The following is a 22022-nucleotide window of genomic DNA, read 5'->3' as shown; positions in this document are numbered from 1 at the left end:
GCTCTCTCTCTCTCTCTCTCTCTCTCTTTCTCCACTTCCCCTCGCTCTCTCTCTCTACCTCTCTCTCTCTCTCTCTCTCTCTCTCTCTCTCTCTTCTCCACTTCCCCTCGCTCTCTCTCTCTCTTTCTCCACTTCCCCTCGCTCTCTCTCTCTCTCTCTCATTCTCTTTTTCCCTCTCTACTTCACTGTGTACATAACCGTGATTGCTGAATGGACAATTAGTCATCGGCGTCTCTTTTTTTAAAATATTTTTTTTACCTTCGGCTTATTCTGACCGAGAAGAAGACAGCATTATCCCTCCAACGCCAGTTGCCATGGAAACGGCTGATAGGTTCTGTAATTGCTGCCGCTGGGCTTTTGGAATACCTTTAAGACACTGTGTGTGGCTCTGGATTGCTTGTTAATGCCATGTCAACTCATTTTACTAGCCCTGCCAGGCGCAGCTTTACAATACAACCATGGATCCTTAGTAAAGCCTTACAAAACCTTGAAGCAGGCCACTTCTACTTCTCCCACAATGATTCATGTTGTAGGGAGTTTGTGTCTGTCTGTACCTGTCAGAGAGGATGAAAGAGTGAGTTTTATGTTCCTCTTTCTTTCTTTCTTTCTCTCTCTCTTCTCTCCCCCCTCTCTCTTCTCTCCCCCTCTCTCTCAGCACTCCTCTCTGCTTCCTTCTCTCCCCCCCTCTCTCAGCACTCCTCTCTGCTTCCTTCTCTCCCCCCTCTCTCTCTTCTCTCCCCCTCTCTCTCAGCACTCCTCTCTGCTTCCTTCTCTCCCTCCCTCTCTCAGCACTCCTCTCTGCTTCCTTCTCTCCCCCTCTCTCTCTTTTCTCCCCCCTCACTCTCTTCTCTCCCCCTCTCTCTCAGCACACCTCTCTGCTTCCTTCTCTCCCCCCTCTCTCTCTTCTCTCCCCCTCTCTCTCAGCACTCCTCTCTGCTTCCTTCTCTCCCCCCTCTCTCTCTTCTCTCTCCCTCTCTCTCTTCTCTCCCCCTCTCTCTCAGCACTCCTCTCTGCTTCCTTCTCTCCCCCTCTCTTCTCCCCCTTCTCTCTCTCTTCTTTCCCCCTCTCTCAGCACTCCTCTCTGCTTCCTTCTCTCCCCCTCTCTCTCTTCTCTCCCCCTCTCTCTCTCTTCTCCCCACTCTCTCTCTTCTCTCCCCCTCTCTCTCAGCACTCCTCTCTGCTTCCTTCTCTCCCCCCTCTCTATCTTCTCTCCCCCCTCTCTCTTCTCTCCCCCTCTCTCTCATCACTCCTCTCTGCTTCCTTCTCTCCCCCCTCTCTCTCTTCTCTCCCCCTCTCTCTCTTCTCTCCCCCTCTCTCTCAGCACTCCTCTCTGCTTCCTTCTCTCCCCCCCTCTCTCTTCTCTCCCCCTCTCTCTCAGCACTCCTCTCTGCTTCCTTCTCCCCCTTCTCTCTCTCTTCTACCCCCCCCTCTCTCTCTTCTCTCCCCCTCTCTCTCTCTTCTCCCCCCTCTCTCGCTTCTCTCCCCTCTCTCTCTCTTCTCTCCCCCTCTCTCTTCTCTCCCCCTCTCTCTCTTCTCCCCCTCTCTCTCTCTTCTCTCCCCTCCCTCTCTCTTCTCCCCCCCTCTCTCTTCTCCCCCCCTCTCTCTCTTCTCCCCCCTCTCTCTCTCCTCCCCCCCTCTCTCTCTTCTCTTCCCCTCTCTCTCAGCACTCCTCTCTGCTTCCTTCTCTCCCCCTCTCTCTCTCTCTCTCTCTCTCTCTCTTCTCCCCCCTCTCTCTCTTCTCCCCCCTCTCTCTCTTCTCCCCCCTCTCTCTCTTCTCCCCCCTCTCTCTCTCTTCTCTCCCCCTCTCTCTCTCTTCTCTCCCCTCTCTCTCTCCCCCCTCTCTCTCTTCTCTCCCCCTCTCTCTCTTCTCCCCCCTCTCTCTCTTCTCTCCCCCTCTCTCTCTTCTCCCCCCTCTCTCTCTCTTCTCTCCCCTCTCTCTCTTCTACCCCCCTCTCTCTCTTCTCTCCCCCCTCTCTCTCTTCTCCCCCCTCTCTCTTCTCTTCCCCTCTCTCTCAGCACTCCTCTCTGCTTCCTTCTCCCCCCTTCTCTCTCTCTTCTACCCCCTCTCTCTCTTCTCCCCCCTCTCTCTCTCTTCCCCCCCCTCTCTCTCTTCTCTCCCCCCATCTCTCTCTTCTCCCCCCTCTCTCTTCTCTCAACACTCCTCCATGCTTCCTCTCCCTAGCCCTGAGGAGGTGTGTGCTGAGATGTAAATTGGAGAGTTTGCGCTGACTCTTCTTCTCTCAGTCTGTTCTCTGGGAATGCCCTTACTTGCTATTTGGCACATTTGGCAATGCACCCTACACAAGGAGCTGTTATGCACAGGGCTGGTTCTTGTCATTCTGCCACCCTAGGTGGAAAAATACGTATTTTCCAAAATTAAATGTTATGAATGCCTATCTATGTGGTAAGCCTACCATTTGTAAAACACCAAAAAAGACATGGGGTCTGGACCAAAAGAGTTCGGCTCATGCTTACTGGGGTGTAGCCTACCATGTCGGCAGCAGTGGAATCCTGTGACTAATCAATTTGGTGATTTAAGCTCTGAATATCAGCTACCCAACTTTATCAGGAGTTATCGTGAGCCTTTTTGCAGTGTGTTTACACAGCGGGAAATGAAGAAGTATTGTATTTTTTGCTGTGATACATACTTGAAACCACTGATCATGCCAACAGGGTGAAACTTCTGTACGACAGTTGTGACTGTCCATTCCATAATGTCCATTTAACTTTGACCTGTCCTGTTCTCAGGGTATGTTGTTTGTTACCATGACAGCACATTTTTTATTTGATTGGGTGCCATGTAGGTTAGGCTATTTGATGGGAGAAACCTGCATGATGTAAAAAGTGTCTCATTACATTGTCATCCATATTATCCCCAGCCTGTAGGCTACAGAAAAGGCCACATATTCTTTCTACCACATCCTATATCTGCTACATGATTTATGTTAGATGATTTTTATGACGGAACGTTGGTGGAGAGCCGCAGTGATGTGTCTCTCCAACAGCACCCTGGAGAGGCGCGCTGGGAATGGACAAGCTAAATATTTTGAGCCCCTGCCTTTGACAAAGTGGGCATTGTTTATCACAGGGCGGCATCAGTGCTCAACTAAAAAGCCCATTTGCCACTGGTTGAGAGAAATTGTCATTGGTTTTGGGCAGAATTAGAGTGGATTCAGAAAGTATTCAGACCTCTTGACTCTTTCCACATTTTGTTACATTTCAGCCTTATTCTAAAATAGATTAAAATCCATTTTAAATTTTCCCTCATCAATCTACACACAATACCCCTTAATGACAAAGCAAAAAAAAAATTTTTTAAATGTTGCAAATATATTAAAAATAAAAAACAGAAATACCTTATTTACATAAGTATTCAGACCCTTTGCTATGAGACTCAGGTGCATCCTATTTCCATTGATCATTCTTGAGATGTTTCTACAACTTGATTGGAGTCCACCTGTGGTAAATTACATTTATTGGACAAGATTTGGAAAGGCAGACACGTGTCTATATAAGGTCCCACAGATAACAGTGCATGTCAGAGTATAAACAAAGCCATAAGGCCGAAGGAATTGTCCGAAGAACTCTGAGACAGGATTGTGTCGAGGCAAATATCTGGGGAATAGAACCAAAACATTTCTGCAGCATTAAAGGTTCCCAAGAACACAGTGGCCTCCATCATTCTTAAATGGAAGAAGTTTGGAACCACCAAGACTCTTCCTAGAGCTGGCCCACTCGGCCAACTGAGCAATCGGGGGAGAAGGGCCTTGGTCAGGGAATTGACCAAGGAGGTGGAGGTGGTCACTCCGACAGAGCTCCAGAGTTCCTCTGTGGAGATGGGAGAACCTTCAAGAATGACAAACATCTCTGCAGCACTCCATCAATCAGGCCTTTATGGTTGAGTGGGCACATGGAAGCCACTCCTCAGTAAAAGGCACATGACAGCCTGCTTGGAGTTTGCCAAAAGGCACCTAAAGGACTCTTAAGACCATGACAAACAAGATTCTCTGGTCTGATGAAACCAAGATTGAACTCTTTGGCCTGAATGCCAAGCATCACGTCTGGAGGAAACCTGGCAATGTTTTTCAGCAGCAGGGACTGGGAGACTAGTCAGGATCGAGGGAAAGATGAACGGAGCAAAGTACAGAGGGATCCTTGATGAAAACCTGCTCCAGACCGCTCAGGGCCTCAGACTGGGGTGAAGGTTCACCTTCCAATAGGACAACGACCCTAAACACATAAACGACCCTAAACGCATGACAATGCAGGAGTGGCTTCCGGACGAGTCTCTGAATGTCCTTGAGTGGGCCAGCCAGAGCCCGGACTTGAACCTAATCGAACATCTCTGGAGAGACCTGAAAAAGCTGTGCAGCAACGCTCCCCATCCAACCTGACAGAGCTTGAGAGGATCTGCAGAGAAGAATGTGAGAAACTCCTCAAATACAGGTGTGCCAAGCTTGTAGCGTCATACCAAGGACTCAAGGCTGTAAAGGTTCTTCAACAAAGTACAGGGTCTGAATACTAATGTAAATGTGATATTTCCGTTTTTTTTATTTATACATTTGCAAAAATATAAAACAGTTTTTGCTTTGTCATTATGGGGTATTGTGTGTAGATTGATGAGGGGGAAAAAAGGATTTAATACATTTTAGAATAAGGCTGTAACGTAACAAAATGTGGATAAAAATCAAGTGGTCTGAATACTTTCTGAATGCACTGTATGTGAGGTTTTATGTGTTGTTGGAGGTGCGTGTTGGTCAGTTCAGTTCAGAAAAGGCTGCCCTCGTCAATCTGCCGCCACAAGCAGCCGACTAATCCTGCTTATTGAGCGGGTCGGCCGTGTTAATACATCGAGCCGTGTTAATACGTTGAGCGGGTCGGCCGTCTTAATACGTTGAGCGGGCCGGCCGTGTTAATACGCTGAGCGGGCCGGCCGTGTTAATACTCTTAGCGGGTCGGCCGTGTTAATACGTTGAGCGGGTCGGCCGTGTTAATACGTTGAGCGGGCCGGCCGTGTTAATACGTTGAGCGGGTCGGCCGTGTTAATACGCTGAGCGGGCCGGCCGTGTTAATACGTTGAGCGGGGCGGCCGTGTTAATACGTTGAGCGGGTCGGCCGTGTTAATACGTTGAGCGGGTCGGTCGTGTTAATACGCTGAGTGGGTCGGCCGTGTTAATACGTTGAGCGGGCCGGTCGTGTTAATACGTTGAGCGGGTCGGCCGTGTTAATACGTTGAGCAGGTCGGCCGTGTTAATACGTTGAGCAGGTCGGCCGTGTTAATACGCTGAGCCATGTTAATACGTTGAGCGGGTCGGCCGTGTTAATACGTTGAGCAGGTCGGCCGCGTTAATACGTTGAGCAGGTCGGCCGTGTTAATACGTTGAGCGGGCCGGCCGTGTTAATACGTTGAGCGGGTCCGCCATGGTAATACGTTGAGCCGTGTTAATACGTTGAGCGGGTCGGCCGTGTTAATACGTTGAGCGGGCCGGCCGTGTTAATACGTTGAGCGGGCCGGCCGTGTTAATACGTTGAGCGGGTCAGCCATGGTAATACGTTGAGCCATGTTAATACGTTGAGCGGGTTGGCCGTGTTAATACGTTGAGCAGGTCGGCCGTGTTAATACGTTGAGCAGGTCGGCCGTGTTAATACGTTGAGCGGGCCGGCCGTGTTAATACGTTGAGCGGGTCCGCCATGGTAATACGTTGAGCCGTGTTAATACGTTGAGCTGGTCGGCCGTGTTAATACGCTGAGCGGGCCGGCCGTGTTAATACGTTGAGCGGGCCGGCCGTGTTAATACGTTGAGCGGGTCAGCCATGGTAATACGTTGAGCGGCCCGGCCATGTTAATACGTTGAGTGGGCCGGCCGTGTTAATACGTTGAGCGGGTCAGCCATGGTAATACGTTGAGCCGTGTTAATACGTTGAGCGTGTTGGCCGTGTTAATATGTTGAGTGGGTCGGCCGTGTTAATGCGTTGAGCGGGTTGGCCGTGTTAATGCGTTGAGCGGGTTGGCCGTGTTAATACGTTGAGTGGGTCGGCCGTGTTAATACGCTGAGCGGGTCGGCTGTGTTAATACGTTGAGTGGGTCGGCCGTGTTAATACGTTGAGCCGTGTTAATACGTTGAGCCGTGTTAATACGTTGAGCCGTGTTAATACGTTGAGCGGATCGGCCGTGTTAATACGTTGAGCGGGCCGGCCGTGTTAATACGTTGAGCGGGTCGGCCGTGTTAATACGTTGAGCGGGCCGGCCGTGTTAATACGTTGAGCCGTGTTAATACGTTGAGCAGGTCGGCCGTGTTAATACGTTGAGCCGTGTTAATACGTTGAGCCGTGTTAATACGTGTTAATACGTTGAGCCGTGTTAATACGTTGAGCCGTGTTAATACGCTGAGCCGTGTTAATACGTTGAGCCGTGTTAATACGTTGAGCCGTGTTAATACGCTGAGCCGTGTTAATACGTTGAGCCGTGTTAATACGTTGAGCCGTGTTAATACGTTGAGCCGTGTTAATACGTTGAGCCGTGTTAATACGCTGAGCCGTGTTAATACGTTGAGCCGTGTTAATACGCTGAGCCGTGTTAATACGTTGAGCTGTGTTAATACGTTGAGCCGTGTTAATACGTTGAGCCGTGTTAATACGTTGAGCCGTGTTAATACGTTGAGCCGTGTTAATACGTTGAGCCGTGTTAATACGTTGAGCCGTGTTAATACGTTGAGCCGTGTTAATACGCTGAGCCGTGTTAATACGTTGAGCCGTGTTAATACGCTGAGCCATGTTAATACGTTGAGCCGTGTTAATACGTTGAGCAGGTCGGCCGTGTTAATACGTTGAGCCGTGTTAATACGTTGAGCCGTGTTAATACGCTGAGCCGTGTTAATACGTTGAGCCGTGTTAATACGTTGAGCAGGTCGGCCGTGTTAACACGTTGAGCCGTGTTAATACGTTGAGCCGTGTTAATACGTTGAGCAGGTCGGCCGTGTTAATACGTTGAGCCGTGTTAATACGTTGAGCTGTGTTAATACGTTGAGCCGTGTTAATACGTTGAGCCGTGTTAATACGTTGTAGTTTATTAGTTTCACCGGACTACGTTAGTGGAGGCTTTGGGTTTGACGATAAGGTATTTGTTCTTATAAGACCCTGCATGGTGTTGGCCAGGGGCTGGGTTTTGGTTGGGGTTGAGGTTGAGGGTATAAAGGTGGGGCTTGAGGCAGCTCTGGTCGGGGGGAAAGGGGAGGTGGCATGTTGCAAACAACTATCTGGGATCTCGTGAGAGAAAACCAAGAGACATGTTAAAAGTTGATCTACCCTAAAAATGAATGTTAACGGCTGCTCTGTTGTTCTTTTGCTCTCTCTCTCTCTCTCTCTCTCTCTCTCTCTCTCTCTCTCTCTCTCTCTCTCTCTCTCTCTCTCTCTCTCTCTCTCTCTCTCTCTCTCTCTCTCTCTCTCTCTCTCTCGGTCTCTCTCTCTCTCGGTCTCGCTCTCTCTCTCTCTCTCCCTCTCTCTCTCGGTCTCTCTCGGTCTCTCTCTCTCTCTCTCTCTCTCTCTCTCGGTCTCTCTTGGTCTCTCTCTCTCTCTCTGTCTCTCTTCAGACTGGACTGGTCTATACAGGAGAGGACAGTCTCTTCATCCAGCCGGTCAACAGTTCTTCCGACTCCTTTTCCGGGCTGCAGCACAGGGTGGTCCGACACCGCCGCTCAGCCATGACCAGCCCTCCTTCTGCCCCTCCCCCTGGATCCACAGCTGCAGACAAGCAGCCCAAGGACTGCGGCACCATTCCAGGTGAGTGACAGAAATGTTGAATGGTGGATGGTGGATATTGGATACCATTGGACCGCCACTGCCACTTTTGATTGATTTGGTAGATTTTGGAAGGGAAAGGAAAGGGGATTGGCGTGAGAGAGCGGATCCTCTGTGTCTGTGAAGTGTGGCTGTACTTTGTCATTGTTACTACGATCAATCAATAGTCGAAGTGACAGCTGCATGTACATTAGAAAACAGTCATTTTATGGTTGTGGTCTAATTGATTTTCAAAGCTTCAGTACCATACATGAGAGAGAAGTAGTCCATCAGAAGCTTTGAAAGAAGGAGAGAAGTAGTCCATCAGAAGCTTTGAAGGAAAGAGAGAAGTAGTCCATCAGACGCTTTGAAGGAAGGAGATAAGTAGTCCATCAGAAGCTTTGAAAGAAGGAGAGATGTAGTCCATCAGACGCTTTGAAGGAAGGAGATAAGTAGTCCATCAGAAGCTTTGAAGGAAGGGGAGAAGTAGTCCATCAGAAGCTTTGAAGGAAGGGGAGAAGTAGTCCATCAGAAGCTTTGAAGGAAGGAGATAAGTAGTCCATCAGAAGCTTTGAAGGAAGGGGAGAAGTAGTCCATCAGAAGCTTTGAAGGAAGGGGAGAAGTAGTCCATCAGAAGCTTTGAAGGAAGGAGATAAGTAGTCCATCAGAAGCTCAGAAGGAAGGGGAGAAGTCGTCCATCAGAAGCTCAGAAGGAAGGGGAGACGTAGTCCATCAGAAGCTCAGAAGGAAGGGGAGAAGTCGTCCATCAGAAGCTCAGAAGGAAGGGGAGACGTAGTCCATCAGAAGCTCAGAAGGAAGGGGAGAAGTCGTCCATCAGAAGCTCAGAAGGAAGGGGAGACGTAGTCCATCAGAAGCTCAGAAGGAAGGGGAGAAGTCGTCCATCAGAAGCTTTGAATAAGGAGAGAAGTAGTCCATCCATGCAGACTGTGTGATGGTCAATTGACTGAGTTGAATTGACGTGACCCCCTTGAAACGCCTCAGATCATTAAAACCTTTTCCAAATTGAACACCATCCCCTTAAGAGGCATTAGAAGAAGATCCATCAAACCCATTTGGTGTGTCATCATAGTGGTCTCTGACTTGTGGTCAGACTCGCTCAGGTGGAACAAACTTAAACTTGCACCTTTTTTCAATGCTGAATTGAATGTCATTGAGAAAACAGCAAGGTGCCATAATACATTTTTTTGCAAACATCCTTTTTGAATTTTAAAGTATTCCAAGAAGTTGTCATCTAGTTTTTCAAAAGTATCTGTAATCTGATTACAATATTTTTTGCAGGTGACGTAACTGACTACAGTTACAGTGTTTTTGTAATCAAATTACATGTAACTGACATGTAATCGGTTACTGCCCATCCCTTGACGCCATCTTCTTCCCCATGTCTTTGTGGTACAGTAGTTTAGTATTCAGGAGTCGTCCTGGTGTAGGTTTCAAAAATCATGGGGTTCTGAGCAATATTTATAGCTCTCTTCACATTCTTTGATGTTTATTTAGCTTCAATCTGTTGGAAGGAGAGGCGTTTCAGGGCTGGCAGCTGGGCCTTGTTTTAATGTGCATTTCTACTCTGTAAACTCCTGTTGGGGCCTGCTCTGTCTATCTGTCTCTGTCTGTCTGTCTGTCTGTCTGTCTGTCTGTCTGTCTGTCTGTCTGTCTGTCTGTCTCTTAGATTTTTTTCTCTTGCTTTATCGATCTGTCAGCCCTTTCTTTCTTTCTTTCTCTCTCTCTCTCTCTCTCTCTCTCTCTCTCTCTCTCTCTCCCCTCTCTCTCTCTCTGAATTCACTTTCGATATAAGGGGCTTTATTGGCATGGGAAATATATGTTTACATTTCCAAAGCAAGTGAAATAGATATTAAACAAAAGTGAAATAAACAATAAAACATTAAGAGTAAACATTACACTCACAAAAGTTTGGCTCCCAGACCATCGACTGGCCTTCAGAGCTACAGTGCAAAACATTACTTTCTTGAATGTATAGTGTATTTTGGTCCCAACGTCTCGTGAGTTTAAAATATTTAAAGGAATGTCAAATGAATGTGTGCATAAAGTGTATACAAAAAATATATATATATATTGTTTAGATTTTTTTTATTTGTTGTGTTCTTGGAAGCTGCATTGTTGATTCTGTAGTTCTTCTGTGTGCTGCATTTTGGGTGTTGTAGTTCTTTTTTTGATGCATTTTTTTAAAGTGTGTGAATGTCATGAAGTCTATTTTGCATAATACAAGTTCAACTACTACTGCTATTAGATTGTAGATAGTACATTTTGTTTTCTTTTTCCTTATTCTGTGTTTGGAGCAGCAACTGCTCTCCACGTTTTGGGTGATGTTGCTATCACGTTGCTTCAGAGACAATTTAAACCTTCCCACAGTTTTTCTCGCTACAATGTCTCTGTTCCAAATGGAACACTATTCCCTTTGTAGGGAATAGTACCACCAGTACTTTGACAGCCTGTAGAAATTATTTCCATATGTTCATAACTGGGACGCAAGGAGTAATAGAAACCTCTTTGAGAGAGAGAGAGAGAATTGGCTTTTTACCAAATTCCCATACGACAGACCACGCATTCACCTTGCACACCCTAATTGACAAACCTTTCATGCTTTGTTGACCTCACTCAATTTGGCATGGCGGTCTGCTATACAAATGGATGGAACTTGGAGTTGGGGGAAAAACAAACGACATAAAAAAAATCCATGTACGCAAACAACAAGTGTGAGGTAAAAATGGGCAAAAAATAAACACATTTCTTTCCACAGGGCCGTAGGGTGAGACAGGGATGCAGCTTAAGCCCCACCCTCTTCAACATATATATCAACTGGCGAGGGCAGTTGAAGTCAAATGTCTACTGTTTGCTGATGGTCTGGTGCTTCTGTCCCCAACTAAGGAGGGCCTACAGCAGCACCTAGATCTTCTGCACAGATTCTGCCAGACCTGGGCCCTGACAGTAAATCTCAGTAAGACCAAAATAATGGTGTTCCAAAAAAGGTCCAGTCACCAGGGCCACAAATACAAATTTCATGTAGACACCGTTGCCCTAGAGCAGACAAAAAACGATACATACATCGGCCTAAACATCAGCGCCACAGGTAACTTCCACAAATCTGTGAACGAGCTGAGAGACAAGGCAAGAAGGGCCTTCTATGCCATCAAACGGAAAATCAAATTCGACATACCAATTAGGATCTGGCTAAAAATACTTGAATCAATTGTAAAGCCCATTGCCCTTTATGGTTGTGAGGTCTGGGGTCTGCTCACCAACCAAGAATTCACCAAATTGAGACTCTGCATGCAGAATTCTGTAAAAATATCCTCTGTGTACAACGTAAAACACCAAATATTGCATGCAGAGCAGAATTAGACCGATACTGCTAATTATCAAAATCATAGAAAGGAGCCGTTAAATTCTACAACCAACTAAAGGAAGCGATTCCCAAACCTTCCATAACAAAGCCATCACCTACAGAGAGATGAACCTGGAGAAGAGTCCCCTAAGCAAGCTGGTCCTGGGGCTCTGTTCACAAACATAAACACACCCCACAGAGGCCCAGGACAGCAACACAATTAGACTCAACCAAATCATGAGAAAACAAAAAGATAATTACTTGACACATTGGAAAGAATTAACAAAAAAACAGAGCAAACTAGAATGATATTTGGCCCTAAACAGAGAGTACATAGTGGCAGAATACCTGACCACTGTGACTGACCCAAAATAAATGAAAGCTTTGACAATGTACAGACTCAGACCTGGCTCTCAAGAGATGACAGGCTATGTGCACACTTCACACATGAGGTGGAAACTGAGGTGCCAAATATTAGAGACCATATTAGAGACACATATTTCCCTCAGATTACACAGACCCAGAAATAATTTGAAAACACACCAAATTTAGAAAAACTCCCATATCTGTTGGGTGAAATACCACGGTGTGCCATCACAGCAGCAAGATTTATGACCTGTTGCCACAAGAAAAGGGCAACCAGTGAAGAACAAACACCATTGTAAATTTGCACATCGCTACAACACTTTATATAGACATAATATGACATTTGAAATGTCTTTATTCTTTTATAATTTGTGTGAGTGTAATAGTTAATGTTCATTTGTATTGTTATCTACTTCACTTGCTTTGGCAATGTAAACATATGTTTCCCATGCCAATAAAGACCCTTGAATTGAATTGAGAGAGCGCTAGAGCGAGAGCTGGAAGAGAGAGAGAGAGAGAGAGCTGGAAGAGAGAGAGAGAGAGAGAGAGAGAGAGAGATAGAGCTGGAAGAGAGAGAGAGAGCGAGAGCTGGAAGAGAGAGAGTGAGAGAGAGCTGGAAGAGAGAGAGAGAGAGAGAGCTGGAAGAGAGAGAGAGAGAGAGAGAGAGCGAGAGCTGGAAGAGAGAGAGAGAGAGAGAGCTGGAAGAGAGAGAGAGAGAGAGAGAGAGAGAGAGATAGAGCTGGAAGAGAGAGAGAGAGCGAGAGCTGGAAGAGAGAGAGTGAGAGAGAGCTGGAAGAGAGAGAGAGAGAGAGAGCTGGAAGAGAGAGAGAGAGAGAGAGAGAGAGAGAGCTGGAAGAGAGAGAGAGAGAGAGAGCTGGAAGAGAGAGAGAGAGAGAGAGAGAGAGAGATAGAGCTGGAAGAGAGAGAGAGAGCGAGAGCTGGAAGAGAGAGAGTGAGAGAGAGCTGGAAGAGAGAGAGAGAGAGAGAGCTGGAAGAGAGAGAGAGAGAGAGAGAGCGAGAGCTGGAAGAGAGAGAGAGAGAGAGAGAGAGAGATAGAGCTGGAAGAGAGAGAGAGAGCGAGAGCTGGAAGAGAGAGAGTGAGAGAGAGCTAGAGCTGGAAGAGAGAGAGAAAGAGAGAGAGTGAGAGAGAGCTAGAGCTGGAAGAGAGAGAGAGAGAGCGAGAGAGAGATGGAGCTAGAGCTGGAAGAGAGAGAGAGAGCGAGAGCTGGAAGAGAGAGAGTGAGAGAGAGCTAGAGCTGGAAGAGAGAGAGAAAGAGAGAGAGAGATAGAGATAGAGCTGGAAGAGAGAGAGAGCTGGAAGAGAGAGAGAGAAATCCTGACTAACATATCTGCTCAAAAGAGTATTTTCTGAGTTTGGGTGTTAGCACGATTGTGTGTGTGGGTGTGTGTGTGTATTAGTCCCCCAGCAATACTATATTGAGTGTGTGTGTGTGTTAGCCTCCCAGCCATACTGTATTGAGAGAGTGTGTGTGTTAGCCTCTCAGCCATACTGTATTGAGAGAGTGTGTGTGTTAGCCTCTCAGCCATACTGTATTGAGAGAGTGTGTGTGTTAGCCTCTCAGCCATACTGTATTGAGAGAGTGTGTGTGTTAGCCTCTAAGCCAAACTGTATTGAGAGAGTGTGTGTGTTAGCCTCCCAGCCATACTGTATTGAGAGAGTGTGTGTGTTAGTCCCCCAGCCATACTGTGTTGAGAGTGTGTGTGTTAGCCTCCCAGCCATTCTGTATTGAGAGAGTGTGTGTGTTAGTCCCCCAGCCATACTGTATTGAGAGAGTGTGTGTGTTAGTCCCCCAGCCATACTGTATTGAGAGAGTGTGTGTTAGTCCCCCAGCCATACTGTATTGAGAGAGAGTGTGTGTTAGTCCCCCAGCCATAATGTATTGAGAGAGAGTGTGTGTTAGTCCCCCAGCCATACTGTATTGAGAGAGTGTGTGTTAGTCCCCCAGCCATACTGTATTGAGAGAGAGTGTATGTTAGTCCCCCAGCCATACAGTATTGAGAGAGTGTGTGTGTGTTAGTCCCCCAGCCATACTGTATTGAGAGAGAGTGTGTGTTAGTCCCCCAGCCATACTGTATTGAGAGAGAGTGTGTGTTAGTCCCCCAGCCATACTGTATTGAGAGAGTGTGGGTGTTAGTTCCCCAGCCATAATGTATTGAGAGAGTGTGTGAGCTCACAGCACCCAGGAATGGACAGTAACACAGGTGCTTTACCCATCCAGTGTGTGTGTGTGTGTGTGTGTGTGTGTGTGTGTGTGTGTGTGTGTGTGTGTGTGTGTGTGTGTGTGCGTGTGTTTGTGCACCTGGTGTCTTGGGGCGAGAGGGACGGAGAGAGGTGCCAGATTTGGAAATTCCTTCCTCTGCACTCTCGTCTGCCTGAATGTCCCTGGATCTGAGATGGAGTCTGCCAGCTCCTCCTCTCCTCTCCTCTCCTCTCCTCTCCTCTTCTCTCCTCTCCTCTCCTCTCCTCTCCTCTCCTCTCCTCTCCTCTCCTCTCTATCCTTCTGTCTACTCTCTTCTCTCCTACCCTCTCACTCCTTACATCTCCTTCCCCCTCTCCTTCACGCTCCTATACTCTTTCTCTCTTCCCTCTCTTTCCATTCTCTTTTGTTTTCCTTCATGTCCCCACCCTTCTGTGCTCTGTCTTCCCTCCTTACCCATACCTTTCCTTCTCCTCTCTTCCCCTGTTTCCTCTCCTCCCCTCTTCCTTCTGTTCCTCATCTCCTTCTATCTTTCTATATGGGCGGGCCACTCCAAAGGCTTAGTGAGAGGGGAGCGCTGACGGTTTCCCCCAAACCACAGAGTCCCTCCCTGGAGAGAGATACAGAGACAGACCTTATATCCATTAAACTAACTCCACTCCACACCACCTCCTGAACACTGCACACGCACGCACGCGCGCACGCACACACACACGCACACACATGCACAACACAACACAACACCTCCTGAATACTGCACACACAGAAACACACACACCACCATCTTCCTCCTCCCTTCCCCCTGACTCACTGAAGTGTTCTTCGTACAGCAGCAGTCCAGTCTGGCCAGTTGAAACTGTGTTATTTCTGATTGCATAAGAGCTGCTGAGGGAGGGAGAAGGACGTGTGTGTGAGCACATGTGTTTGTGTGTGTGTGTGCATGTGCGTGTGTGTGTGTGGGTGTGTGTGTGTATGTGTGTATGTGTGTGTGTGATGTTTTATGTGGATAGGGGGGTGTGATTATTTATGTGGATAGGGGGGTGTGATTATTTATGTGGATAGGGGGGTGTGATTATTTATGTGGATAGGGGGGTGTGATTATTTATGTGGATAGGGGGGGTGATTATTTATGTGGATAGGGGTGTGATTATTTATGTGGATAGGGGGGGGGGTGGTTGTTAGTGTGGATAGGGGGGGTGTGATTATTTATGTGGATAGGGGGGTGTGATTATTTATGTGGATAGGGGGGTGATTATTTATGTGGATAGGGGGGGGGGGGTGATTATTTATGTGGATAGGGGGGGTGGTTGTTAGTGTGGATAGGGGGGTGTGATTATTTATGTGGATAGGGGGGGTGATTATTTATGTGGATAGGGGGGGTGATTATTTATGTGGATAGGGGGGTGATTATTTATGTGGATAGGGGTGTGATTATTTATGTGGATAGGGGTGTGATTATTTATGTGGATAGGGGGGGTGATTATTTATGTGGATAGGGGGGGTGATTATTTATGTGGATAGGGGGGGTGATTATTTATGTGGATAGGGGTGTGATTATTTATGTGGATAGGGGTGTGATTATTTATGTGGATAGGGGGGGTGATTATTTATGTGGATAGGGGGGGTGATTATTTATGTGGATAGGGGGGGTGATTATTTATGTGGATAGGGGGGTGGTTGTTAGTGTGGATAGGGGGGTGTGATTATTTATGTGGATAGGGGTGTGATTATTTATGTGGATAGGGGGGGTGATTATTTATGTGGATAGGGGGGGTGATTATTTATGTGGATAGGGGGGTGTGATTATTTATGTGGATAGGGGGGTGATTATTTATGTGGATAGGGGGGTGGTTGTTAGTGTGGGTAGGGGGGGGTGATTATTTATGTGGATAGGGGTGTGATTATTTATGTGGATAGGGGGGTGATTATTTATGTGGATAGGGGGGTGATTATTTATGTGGATAGGGGGGGTGATTATTTATGTGGATAGGGGGGTGATTATTTATGTGGATAGGGGGGTGGTTGTTAGTGTGGGTAGGGGGGGGTGATTATTTATGTGGATAGGGGGGTGATTATTTATGTGGATAGGGGGGTGATTATTTATGTGGATAGGGGGGGTGATTATTTATGTGGATAGGGGGGGTGTGATTATTTATGTGGATAGGGGTGTGATTATTTATGTGGATAGGGGGGGGGTGATTATTTATGTGGATAGGGGTGTGATTATTTATGTGGATAGGGGGGGGGGTGATTATTTATGTGGATAGGGGGGTGATTATTTATGTGGATAGGGGGGTGATTATTTATGTGGATAGGGGGGTGATTATTTATGTGGATAGGGGGGGTGATTATTTATGTGGATAGGGGGGGTGGTTGTTAGTGTGGATAGGGGGGGGGGTGATTATTTATGTGGATAGGGGGGGTGGTTGTTAGTGTGGATAGGGGGGGGGGGTGATTATTTATGTGGATAGGGGGGTGATTATTTATGTGGATAGGGGGGTGATTATTTATGTGGATAGGGGGGTGATTATTTATGTGGATAGGGGGGGTGATTATTTATGTGGATAGGGGGGGTGGTTGTTAGTGTGGATAGGGGGGGGGGTGATTATTTATGTGGATAGGGGGGGTGGTTGTTAGTGTGGATAGGGGGGGGGGTGATTATTTATGTGGATAGGGGGGTGATTATTTATGTGGATAGGGGGGTGATTATTTATGTGGATAGGGGGGTGATTATTTATGTGGATAGGGGGGTGATTATTTATGTGGATAGGGGGGTGATTATTTATGTGGATAGGGGGGGGGTGATTATTTATGTGGATAGGGGGGGGGTGATTATTTATGTGGATAGGGGGGGTGATTATTTATGTGGATAGGGGTGTGATTATTTATGTGGATAGGGGGGGGTGATTATTTATGTGGATAGGGGGGTGATTATTTATGTGGATAGGGGGGTGATTATTTATGTGGATAGGGGGGTGATTATTTATGTGGATAGGGGTGTGATTATTTATGTGGATAGGGGGGGGTGATTATTTATGTGGATAGGGGGGTGGTTGTTAGTGTGGATAGGGGGGGGTGTGATTATTTATGTGGATAGGGGGGGTGGTTGTTAGTGTGGATAGGGGGGGTGTGATTATTTATGTGGATAGGGGGGTGGTTGTTAGTGTGGATAGGGGGGGTGTGATTATTTATGTGGATAGGGGGGTGATTATTTATGTGGATAGGGGTGTGATTATTTATGTGGATAGGGGGGGGTGATTATTTATGTGGATAGGGGGGTGGTTGTTAGTGTGGATAGGGGGGGGTGTGATTATTTATGTGGATAGGGGGGTGATTATTTATGTGGATAGGGGGGTGATTATTTATGTGGATAGGGGTGTGATTATTTATGTGGATAGGGGGGGGTGTGATTATTTATGTGGATAGGGGTGTGATTATTTATGTGGATAGGGGGGGGTGTGATTATTTATGTGGATAGGGGTGTGATTATTTATGTGGATAGGGGGGGGTGATTATTTATGTGGATAGGGGGGTGGTTGTTAGTGTGGATAGGGGGGGGTGTGATTATTTATGTGGATAGGGGTGTGATTATTTATGTGGATAGGGGTGTGATTATTTATGTGGATAGGGGTGTGATTATTTATGTGGATAGGGGGGTGGTTGTTAGTGAATCAGACCCAACAACGTTAGTTTGTTTTATTTTCCGTCCCCTGCCTGGTTTTTACGTCCATTTACACAGCTTTTCTTCACATGGAATGTGGAAATGTTAAGATAACAAGAGGAGGAGAGTTGGGTTTCAGGTGGATGTGCTGAGCTGGTCACTGGTCCAATGTATAGGGTGCATCCCAAATGGCACTCTGTTCACTGTATAGAGCATTACTGTTGATCAAATCAAATCAAATCAAATCAAATTTATTTATATAGCCCTTCGTACATCAGCTGATATCTCAAAGTGCTGTACAGAAACCCAGCCTAAAACCCCAAACAGCAAGCAATGCAGGTGTAGAAGCACGGTGGCTAGGAAAAACTCCCTAGAAAGGCCAAAACCTAGGAAGAAACCTAGAGAGGAACCAGGCTATGTGGGGTGGCCAGTCCTCTTCTGGCTGTGCCGGGTGGAGATTATAACAAAACATGGTCAAGATGTTCAAATGTTCATAAATGACCAGCATGGTCGAATTATAATAAGGCAGAATAGTTTAAACTGGAGCAGCAGCACAGTCAGGTGGACTGGGGACAGCAAGGAGTCATCATGTCAGGTATTCCTGGGGCATGGTCCTATGGCTCAGGTCAGTTGAAACTGGAGCAGCAGCACAGCCAGGTGGACTGGGGACAGCAAGGAGTCATCATGTCAGGTAGTCCTGGGGCATGGTCCTAGGGCTCAGGTCCTCCGAGAGAGAGAAGGAGAGAATTAGAGAACGCACACTTAGATTCACACAGGACACCGAATAGGGCAGGAGAAGTACTCCAGATATAACAAACTGACCCCAGCCCCCCGACACATAAACTACTGCAGCATAAATACTGGAGGCTGAGACAGGAGGGGTCAGGAGACACTGTGGCCCCATCCGAGGACACCCCCGGACAGGGCCAAACAGGAAGGATATAACCCCACCCACTTTGCCAAAGCACAGCCCCCACAACACTAGAGGGATATCTTCAACCACCAACTTACCATCCTGAGACAAGGCTGAGTATAGCCCACAAAGACCTCCGCCACGGCACAACCCAAGGGGGGGGGGCGCCAACCCAGACAGGATGACCACATCAGTGACTCAACCCACTCAGGTGACGCACCCCCTCCAGGGACGGCATGAGAGAGCCCCAGTAAAGCCAGTGACTCAGCCCCTGTAATAGGGTTAGAGGCAGAATCCCAGTGGAAAGAGGGGAACCGGCCAGGCAGAGACAGCAAGGGCGGTTCGTTGCTCCAGAGCCTTTCCGTTCACCCTCCCACTCCTGGGCCAGACTACACTCAATCATATGACCCACTGAAGAGATGAGTCTTCAGTAGAGACTTAAAGGTTGAGACCGAGTTTGCGTCTCTGACATGGGTAGGCAGACCGTTCCATAAAAATGGAGCTCTATAGGAGAAAGCCCTGCCTCCAGCTGTTTGCTTAAAAATTCTAGGGACAATTAGGAGGCCTGCGTCTTGTGACCGTAGCGTACGTGTAGGTATGTACGGCAGGACCAAATCAGAGAGATAGGTAGGAGCAAGCCCATGTAATGCTTTGTAGGTTAGCAGTAAAACCTTGAAATCAGCCCTTGCTTTGACAGGAAGCCAGTGTAGAGAGGCTAGCACTGGAGTAATATGATCAATTTTTTTGGTTCTAGTCAGGATTCTAGCAGCCGTATTTAGCACTAACTGAAGTTTATTTAGTGCTTTATCCGGGTAGCCGGAAAGTAGAGCATTGCAGTAGTCTAACCTGGAAGTGACAAAAGCATGGATTAATTTTTCTGCATCATTTTTAGACAGAAAGTTTCTGATTTTTGCAATGTTACGTAGATGGAAAAAAGCTGTCCTTGAAATGGTCTTGATATGTTCTTCAAAAGAGAGATCAGGGTCCAGAGTAACGCCGAGGTCCTTCACAGTTTTATTTGAGACGACTGTACAACCATTAAGATTAATTGTCAGATTCAACAGAAGATCTCTTTGTTTCTTGGGACCTAGAACAAGCATCTCTGTTTTGTCCGAGTTTAAAAGTAGAAAGTTTGCAGCCATCCACTTCCTTATGTCTGAAACACATTCTTCTAGCAAGGGCAATTTTGGGGCTTCACCATGTTTAATTGAAATGTACAGCTGTGTGTCATCCGCATAGCAGTGAAAGTTAACATTATGTTTTCGAATGACATCCCCAAGAGGTAAAATATATAGTGAAAACAATAGTGGTCCTAAAACGGAACCTTGAGGAACACCGAAATTTACAGTTGATTTGTCAGAGGACAAACCATTCACAGAGACAAACTGATATCTTTCCGACAGAGAAGATCTAAACCAGGCCAGAACTTGTCCGTGTAGACCAATTTGGGTTTCCAATCTCTCCAAAAGAATGTGGTGATCGATGGTATCAAAAGCAGCACTAAGGTCTAGGAGCACGAGGACAGATGCAGAGCCTCGGTCCGATGCCATTAAAATGTAATTGACCACCTTCACAAGTGCCGTCTCAGTGCTATGATGGGGTCTAAAACCAGACTGAAGCATTTCGTATACATTGTTTGTCTTCAGGAAGGCAGTGAGTTGTTGCGCAACAGCCTTTTCTAAAATTTTTGAGAGGAATGGAAGATTCGATATAGGCCGATAGTTTTTTATATTTTCTGGGTCAAGGTTTGGCTTTTTCAAGAGAGGCTTTATTACTGCCACTTTTAGTGAGTTTGGTACACATCCGGTGGATAGAGAGCCGTTTATTATGTTCAACATAGGAGGGCCAAGCACAGGAAGCAGCTCTTTCAGTAGTTTAGTTGGAATAGGGTCCAGTATGCAGCTTGAAGGTTTAGAGGCCATGATTATTTTCATCATTGTGTCAAGAGATATAGTACTAAAACACTTGAGCGTCTCTCTTGATCCTAGGTCCTGGCAGAGTTGTGCAGACTCAGGACAACTGAGCTTTGAAGGAATACGCAGATTTAAGGAGGAGTCCGTAATTTGCTTTCTAATAATCAAAATCTTTTCCTCAAAGAAGTTCATGAATTTATCACTGCTAAAGTGAAAGTCATCCTCTCTTGGGGAATGCTGCTTTTTAGTTAGCTTTGCGACAGTATCAAAAAGGAATTTCGGATTGTTCTTATTTTCCTCAATTAAGTTAGAAAAATAGGATGATCGAGCAGCAGTAAGGGCTCTTCGGTACTGCACAGTACTGTCTAACTGATCAGGGCCCATAGGGCTATATAGGGAATAGGGTGTAATTTGGAATACAGACCTACACTCTTAGAAAAGAGGGTTCCAAAAGGGTTCTTCTGCTGTACCCATATGAGAACACTTTTTGGTTCCAGGTAAAACCCTTTTTGGTTCCAGGTAAAAACCCTTTTTGGTTCTAGGTAGAACCATTTTGGATTCTGTGGCAAGGGTTCTACATGGAACCCACAATGGTTCTACTTGGAACCAAAAGGGTTCTACCTGGAACCAACAAGGGTTATTCAAAGGTTTCTCCTATGGGGACGGCCGTAGAACCCCTTTACGTTCTAGATAGCACCTTTTTTTCTAAGAGCGTAGAGAGCTGCCGGCTCACAGAGAAAACAGTGCGGAAATGAAAACCTGTCATTTCTCCCAGGCCGGAGTTTCATTGGCACTGTGGCAGCTGATGGGAGGTCAGTTAGACATCAGCTGATGGGATGTCAGTTAGACATCAGCTGATGGGAGGTCAGTTAGACGTCACCTGATGGGAGGTCAGTTAGACATCACCTGATGGGAGGTCAGTTAGACATCACCTGATGGGAGGTCAGTTAGACATCAGCTGATGGGAGGTCAGTTAGAAATCACCTGATGGGAGGTCAGTTAGACATCACCTGATGGGAGGTCAGTTAGACGTCAGCTGATGGGAGGTCAGTTAGACGTCAGCTGATGGGAGTTCAGTTAGACGTCACCTGATGGGAGGTCAGTTAGACATAAGCTGATGGGGGGTCAGTCAGACATCAGCTGATGGGGGTCAGTCAGACATCAGCTGATGGGGGTCAGTCAAACATCAGCTGATGGGGGGTCATTTAGACATCAGCTGATGGGGGGTCATTTAGACATCAGCTGATGGGGGGTCAGTCAGACATCAGCTGATGGGGGTCAGTCAGACATCAGCTCAAACTAGACGTTGCCCCTAACTACAGATTTAGGATCAGATTACCCTTCCCCCAATCCTAATCTTAACCATTAGGGGGATTAAATGATATATGATCTGAGTCCTGGGGTTAGGGGCAACTCTTACCTTCCACTAGGTATCCTGACAGAGGTATGGCCTGTGGCTTTAGGAAATGGCTTTGGGGTTGTCCCTAAGTACAGATCTAGGATCATATTCCCCAATCCTAACCTTAACCATTAGTGGGGAAAATGCAAAACTGACCCAACTTCAGCCTACATACACCAGGGAAATCCATGGAAAGCTTGTTGTAGTTGTAAAGACCAAAACGATGACACTGAACATTCCTTTTTCTGGAGCTCGGTCAAGATGAACATTAAGAAATCAAAGGTGAGTCTTATCACTCAGACACTGGGCTGTGTTATTGTTTAGAATGTGAAAACACAGAATGGGAAGTCTAGATGCTGCCAGACCGACATTGTGGTCAGGGCTGAGAGAGAATCTGAAATATGCTGAACCTCTC

General features: G+C 46.7%; 1 protein-coding gene across 1 annotated transcript in view; it reads left to right on the top strand.

Moving 5' to 3' along the window:
* LOC139384483 (A disintegrin and metalloproteinase with thrombospondin motifs 17-like) overlaps positions 1-22022 on the top strand; it is a 197538-nt gene that overhangs the window by 5401 nt on the left and 170115 nt on the right. The window contains exon 3 of the mRNA XM_071129270.1: positions 7589-7778. Within this exon, the coding sequence (XP_070985371.1) occupies positions 7589-7778 (190 nt within the window). The remainder of the gene's footprint in view (positions 1-7588; positions 7779-22022) is intronic.

This window comes from Oncorhynchus clarkii, chromosome 26 (genome assembly GCF_045791955.1).
Source record: "Oncorhynchus clarkii lewisi isolate Uvic-CL-2024 chromosome 26, UVic_Ocla_1.0, whole genome shotgun sequence".
Lineage (NCBI taxonomy): Eukaryota > Metazoa > Chordata > Actinopteri > Salmoniformes > Salmonidae > Oncorhynchus > Oncorhynchus clarkii.
Note: the sequence above shows the minus strand (reverse complement) of the source record. Positions and strands in the feature narration are given on the sequence as shown.